Source organism: Rattus norvegicus, chromosome 6, assembly GCF_021556685.1.
Source record: "Rattus norvegicus strain SHRSP/BbbUtx chromosome 6, alternate assembly SHRSP_T2T, whole genome shotgun sequence".
NCBI classification, from domain to species: Eukaryota; Metazoa; Chordata; class Mammalia; order Rodentia; family Muridae; genus Rattus; species Rattus norvegicus.
In genome coordinates, this window is record NC_141539.1 from 13,916,063 (window position 1) to 13,923,087 (window position 7,025).

At 49.6% G+C, this 7,025-nt stretch overlaps 1 protein-coding gene across 1 annotated transcript; it reads right to left on the reverse strand.

Annotated features, from left to right (window-relative positions):
• Positions 1-590: 590 nt before the first annotated feature.
• Tmem247 (transmembrane protein 247) lies at positions 591-5,558 on the reverse strand. Its single transcript, NM_001277885.1, has 3 exons — positions 5,326-5,558; positions 4,399-4,725; positions 591-772 (listed from the first exon to the last, which is right to left on the reverse strand). Coding segments are annotated over exons 1-3 (626 nt in total). The 5' UTR covers positions 5,443-5,558.
• Between the last annotated feature and the right edge of the window lie 1,467 nt (positions 5,559-7,025).

Consider the following 7,025-nt stretch of genomic DNA (forward strand, 5'->3'; position numbering starts at 1 on the left):
TCTAGGGGATTGCTCCTTACACCGGTGGTGATATTGGGCCTACCTGGATAACCCAGCCTCCCTTTCCACGTCACGGTTCTTGAGCATGGCTCAGCCTTGTAACTGTAGTGGCAGGAATGAAGACATTCTAAACTAAGAGGTACGCGTAGCTCCTCCCTTCGGCCATCAGACTCCTGAAACAACAGACTACAAGGAACTGGAGGTCGCCCTAAGACTCTCACACCTGGAGGAGAAAGCGGAAACCCAGGCCCAGTGCAGGAGAACTTGTCTCCCGAAGGAGATTTCATACAATTTTCAGACCTTGCAGGAGAACCTAGCTAAGCCTGATGACGGCAGGGCCACACCTAGACTCTTTGTTGTGTATACCCCTGGCTCTCTATGGGAATCTACCCTTTGCATCAGGACCCAGAGTCGTCCCTCTTTCAGGTGTTAGCCACGCTGAACACAGCTCCACTCTCTGCTTTTCACTGTTGTCGCACGTGTCGGCAGCTGGCAACTGTGCCATCAGGCCAGGGTGTGACGGGAGGGGAGGAGTTCGGTGGCGCACGGATGGAGTTGCGAGCGGTGGAAGAGGCAACGGCACTTGGAAGTAGGACCACAAGGTTTTAATCAAACACAGCAAGATGGCCGCGAGGCAGAACAGGTAGTGCTTGGAGAAGAGAAAGAAGACCATCTCCTTGGCAACGTAGATGATGTGAATGAAGATGAAGCAGTAGAGGAACATGGCGAATTGGTTCTGGGGGAGCAAGAGGTCCTGGAGGCCTCCTGAGAACTGTGGGAAAGAAGGGAGGACAGCTGACAACAGCACAGCTGGATTCAGCCGCGCCCTGACTCTGGAGGCCACCTCTCGCAAGTCACTGTGTAGTGAGACCTCCCTCCCAAGACCACGAGGAAGGAGAAAATAAAGAGAAATATTTCTGGCAAGGTCACCAGTGCACAGAGGGATCTCATTCATTTTCTCTCTTGAGCTTGCATTCTCCCTCGTGACCCTAGGCCACCACTGCGGCCCTTTCTCTGTCTTGTCTTGCCCTGGGGCTTACCCGTGTAAGCAAGTTTTCAAGGATCCCAAGGTCCCAGATCTGGACTCTGGGTCTTAGAAACATTCTTTGGATATTGTTTCCTGATAGGTTAGTTTTCTAGACAGTGGCACTCTGAGGGGACACGCCTTGAACAAGTCTCAAGACTCCCTCGTCCTGGCGTATGTCATATGGTTAGCCTGTAGCCCTCCACCCCTGGGTGGAGGCTCTTTCCTGGGGCAGGTGGCTAGAGTTATGGGCTCCCAGACCTCAGAGGGCACTGGGATTTTGGACAGGTCTGATTGTGAGATGCTCTTTTCTGAGGTCAATAACTGGGCTCAAAGTGACCCTATTTTAACTGTTATCAGTGTGTGAGGTAAAAGCTGATATAAACGTTTTGGTCTGAACTGAAGAATTTGGCATGGTGTCTGCTCTACAATATTTCTTTTAGAATGTCTTATTTTTAACAGCTAAATAGCAAGGACTAAGATGCTCCAAACTAGTGAGAAATACTCGTTTAGATATATTCAGTATAGTTAAATTTACCCATCCATCATCCATCCATCCATCCATCCATCCATCCATCCTTCCTTCCTCTCTCCCCCCTTTCCCTCCAACCTCTAAGAGAAAGAGATGTGTGGAAGGCTCCATAATCAAGCCAAGCCCCCAGTGTCACCCCTGTTTTAGTGAATGAACCACAAATAAAACACATTGTAAACTATTCCCAAGGGCGCAGGCCTTGAGTACATCCTGGCTGAAAACAGATACAGGAAATGAGAAGGCAACTCTGTCAAGAAACAACGCTAAAGGGGAGGAAGTGATTCCAGCCATGTGGCCTCTAAGGTGAAGGCAGGGAAGACACGCAGTGGAGGGCCCGAGGGAGCAGTCCAGTGTCCTCCACACGGGGCAGACAGAGCAGTCTGTGGTCAGGGCTCTGTGTTGACTTCCGCCACACTCTGCAGCCTGCATGCTGTTAGCCTAAACAAGGAAAGGAGAGAGTCATGGTGTGTGTGTGTGTGTGTGTGTGTGTGTGTGTGTGTGTGTGTGTATAGTGTGTATGGTGTGTGTCGGGGGAGTATGGGGTTGTGTGTGTGTGTGTGTGTGTGTGTGTGTGTGTGTATGGTGTGCGTTATATCAACACGCACACATAAATACATTTGTAGACTTTCTCAAAACCCTTCTCATGGTGTATCTTTAAAAAGACAGAGGATTTAATGCTAAGGACTTTCCTCTCATTCAGCACGAACAAATATTTTTCAAATTAAAAAGAGATGGTTAGGACATGTGGACCTTAACAATAATACTGGGATCATTAATTTTTCCTGTCAATCTGACAGGACCTAGAATCACTTAGGAGACAATCCTTTAGACATGCCTATGAGGTTATCTGGGTTTGGCCAGGTTGCCTGAGATGGACGGACCCCCGCCCCCACCTGTGGAGGGGGCCATCAGGTGGGTCGGAGTTCTGGACTGAGTTCTCTGGTGTCCATTACAGAAGCAGTGTGTCAGCCTGCTGCTCCTGCTGCTACATAACCGTTCCCTGAAACTGTGGGCCAAACAAATTCTTCCTTAAGCTGTTTGTCAGGGAACCCGTCGCAGCAACCAGACAGACTGATACAAATACCATGCCTGATTTAAATAGTTCATGGCTCAAATTTTGTAGCAGTTTTTAACCCTGGGACACTGGGAAAAATCTAAGTTGTTCAAGAATTGGAAAGTATCAGGGAATGTGGGAGTGTTCTAGAGAAAGGCAAAGGTTTTCTAGATATTAGAAGAGGGGAAATGTATTTCAAATGTCCCCATTCAGTAGGCTTGGTCTGGCCCAGTAGCATCGTTTAATGTATACGTAAGCAGGTATCTGTGTTCTTCTTATAAAAACATAATTAGTAAGCCAGCATGAGTTCACTGAGGACAGACCCTGACAAACAAACCTAACTTCTCTGACCAGCCATGAGACAAATGATTCAGCTAATGTGATGCCTTATTCTGGGAAGCCTCCTGACACAGCGCAGGACCGGTTTCTTAGGCAAGCGGCAGAACTGTGAGCAGGAGAAGGTCTATGAGCGCGGTGCTGACGCGTGGAGCCGCGGATACCCCGCAGTGAGGGGGTCCTGCGGTGGGATTTACTTTAGGTCACACACGTCCTTCTCAACAGGTCTAGCTTAGATCATGACAAGCTTCTGAGAATCGAGGGTGACTCAGAGCTGGGAAGCAGAGCTAATCCATCACATCCCAAGAAGAGCGAGAAGTGATGAATGGACTCGGCTGCATTCGGGTCAAGAAGTGAACGGTATGAGTTCATAAAAATGGTAATAGCTAACAATTACCGAGCACTTACCTAATGTGCAAAGCAGTCCTGTGCGCTCTCCCACTTGTCCTTTACGATGACCCCACGAGGCAGACTCTGCCTTAGCGATGAGCAAGCCAAAGCTCGAGGGGGATTAGCAACATGCTCAAGGTTAAGTGGTTTAAAAAAAACCAAACGTAGAGCCATAGTTTTTACCCAGCACCTATGACTTTAGAGAGCAGGAGGCACTACTTTTAAGTGATGACGTCTTTCATCACAGGGTGTTTGCAATGGTCTGGCCCGAGTGTTAAGCACCTCAGGTGGCGTCCCATCTCAATTTTTCTTTTGAAACAAGGTCCCACGTAGCCGGGCTAGCCTCAAACTCACTATGTCACCTTGAACTGATCCTTCTGCCTCTATGCATGGTTTATCTGGTGCTGGAGAACGAACCCAGGGCTTCATGCATGCTAGCTTAGTACTCTGTCAACTGAGCTAGACCCCACCCCTCAGCCGAGCACTCTTGTTCCCACTTAGGGTTGAGCATATATTTCTTGTGAAAAGAACTTTGCTTTGGTTGGTTATAAGGCAGTGTGTTCAACAGAGAAAGCTTAGTCCCGAAAGGGAGGTGGTGTTTCTGTTGTCACTTAGTGGTCAGATGACAGGAACTGCTAGCGCATCTTAAGAGAAACGAAAGTGTTGGGCAGGGGCTGGAGAGATGGCTCAGCGGTTAAGCGCGCTGGCTGATCTTCCAGAGGTCCCGAGATCAATTCCCAGCAACCACACGGTGGCTCACAACCATCTACAATGAGCTCTGGTGCCCTCTTCTGGCACGCAGGCATACATGCAGGTGGAACACTGTATAGATGGTAAATAAATCTTTTTTAAAAGTGGCGGGAAATCTGTCATGGTCTGAATATTGAACATGGAGAGGCCATCAAAGGGGATTCTGGGAAGAGGATGTGGTTTCAGGATATTTCCTACCCTCAACTCTCTTTATAGGTCTCTTTAAAGGCAGCCACGTGGTGCTCGCCACCTCTCGGCCAGACCTGGCATACCCAAGCCGGCATAGCCGCAGCCCAGAGCCCGCTCCGCTACCTGGCGAGGCAAAGCCTGCTGCTGCTGCTGTAGCTGCTCCATCACCTCCTCGTGCTGCCGCTGCCGCTCGTTCTCCTGGTGCAGGTACTTGAGGCGCGTCAGTTCAAACTCCATGCGCACCTTCTCCAGCTCCATCGCGTTGTGGTGTTCTGTCTCCAGGGGCAGGGGCAGCTCGGTGGGTTCCAGACTAGGTCCATCGCCAGCCTGACCCTTGGTGGTAGGGCCAGACTTCGGAGACAGTGACTTAGGGGGCCCTGGGCAATCTCTGTCCTCAGAGATTCCATTCTCTTCCAGGGTAGGCAGTTCTAGTTTGGGGGGTTCTGCATCCTGGGATGGGGAAGAAGGAGTGGGGTGATGGTGTGGGGTTCCCGACAACGACGCCCTCTGCTCCGAGCTTCAGGAGCCTGGGGTGTGTTGCAAAGACTGCCTAGATGGGGTGTCTGCTAGAAGTGCACACACAGACGCTAGAGCAGGAGAAGGCATATGACCCTAAAGTTGTGAGGCACTGGTGAGTGAGGTGGGTGTCTGATCAGGTAGTGGCTCTTTATCACGGCACAGATCACTTTCCCATTCCCCACATTTTACCTGTCAACAACAGGTCTTTCAGAGTGAGAAAGAAGCCCAGGGCCTGCGTTAAGCGTTAAAAGAACCAACCAGTGTGTGTCTATGGATGTGTGTGTGTGTGTGTGTGTGTGTGTGTGTGTGTGTGTGTGTGTCCTGTCCACAGAGAGACAGTTTTCCGGAAGCCTCACAATCCTGTAAAGAGTCGCTGGTTCCTTGGCAGCTGAGGACAGTTATAGGGATGGGACACTGTTCTTCTTGGCTAACAGATCACCTAGCACATACTTGTAGACTCTAAGGCTTATAGCCCCCGACTCCCAACCCCCCGAAGAATGGCCAGGGCAAATCACCAGAGGCTCCTCTTACCAAAGAAGCCTTCAGCTTCCCCTCAGGCATGCTGTCAGCAGGTGCCACCTTGGAGAGGGTGGGGCAGCTTTCTCCTGCCCCTCGGGCTTCCATCACCTCCCTGTCCTCCCTGTCCATCCAGGTAACCACAGTGCTGCCAACCTGGGCCAGAGGACATCTTTGAGACAATAACATTTGGCTTCACCAGGTTCTGACTGCCATCACAATCCCCTTCCTCACAATCGCCACATTCCAGTTGCCAGGGCACTGTTGGTAGAGGCTGTGGCACTTCTGAGGAGTCTTGGTGAGAACAGAAGGTGGAGGGACAGCAGTGCAGTTCAGCCAGTGTGGTCGTCTACTGGCAAGTGTGATAACTTGAATTTAATCCCCGAGACCTATACGGTAGAAAAAGAGAACTGATTCCCCATATGTATGCTGTGGTGTATGTGTGTACTACATACTTCCAAAGAATTATATGTAATGAAAATAAAAATAGATTAATAAAAACTCAGGGAAGGTTGGGCTTTTTTACCCATGGGGGCTGCTGTGAGAACCGGAATGCCTCCTAATGGTGCCGGAAGCCAGCACCCTTGGGGTCTGCTCTAAATAGAGTTTATATTGGGATGAGTTTGTTTCCTCCTCTCCCAGTCCTAAGATGAAGTCCTAACCACAGTGCTGCAGAATGTAAGTTTATTTAGAGGTGGGATCTTCATGGCAATTACTACCTTGAAATGATGTCATCATGGCAGTCCTAATGCAATGATGTCATCACGGCAGTCCTGATCCAATGATGTCATCACGGCAGTCCTGATCCAATGATGTCATCACAGCAGTCCTGATCCAATGATGTCATCACAGCAGTCCTGATCCAATGATGTCATCACAGCAGTCCTGATCCAATGATGTCATCACAGCAGTCCTGATCCAATGATGTCATCACAGCAGTCCTGATCCAATGATGTCATCATAGCAGTCCTGATCCAATGTCACGAATGTCTTTAGCAGAGAACAGTGAAGAGTCCAGAGGGAAGACAGTGCCAGCTAGAGCAAGACAGAAACCTTGGGCTGGTTCCCGGGAGAAACAGACCAACAGCTGGCATAGGAAAGAAACATGAAAATCAGCTGAAGAGATATAGAGGTGAAAAACTCCTAGTCCCTGTCTGCACACTGAAAACCCAGGAGCTGTAACTACTGCTCAGTCCTAGAACAACCGATGTCAGCCATCATCCGAGGCAGAGCTCCAGGAGTCCACTACTGTAACAAGTGACATTCTCCCTCCCATCTTGTTTTACAAAGACCTCGGTGGATTGACAAGGCCCACTCACACTGGGCGAGCAGTCTGCTTTTCTTACTCCATTCCCTTAAAGGATAATGTCTTCTAAAAACACTCAGAAATACACCTATAATTAACACCCAATCAAATGACAAGGCATCCTAGGGCCCATTCAAGCGGGCTGGATCAGAGCCTCTGTCTCGGCGTTTTAAAGGTCTGGGCCTGCTGATGCTTTGACCCTAACATCTGGCCGTCAAAATGCTGAATATAAATGTCATTTGGTTGAGCCACCCAGTGCGTGAAACCCTGTTACTAGGGAAAGAGTATGACCCGCCTGCCTGTCGCAGGGAGGATGGGTAGTGGAGGAGAGGGAGATGCTGGGAGGCAGAAGTATACCTGTGGTCTGCTTTATAGAGACTTTAACGAATCACTTTCAATAGATGGAGTC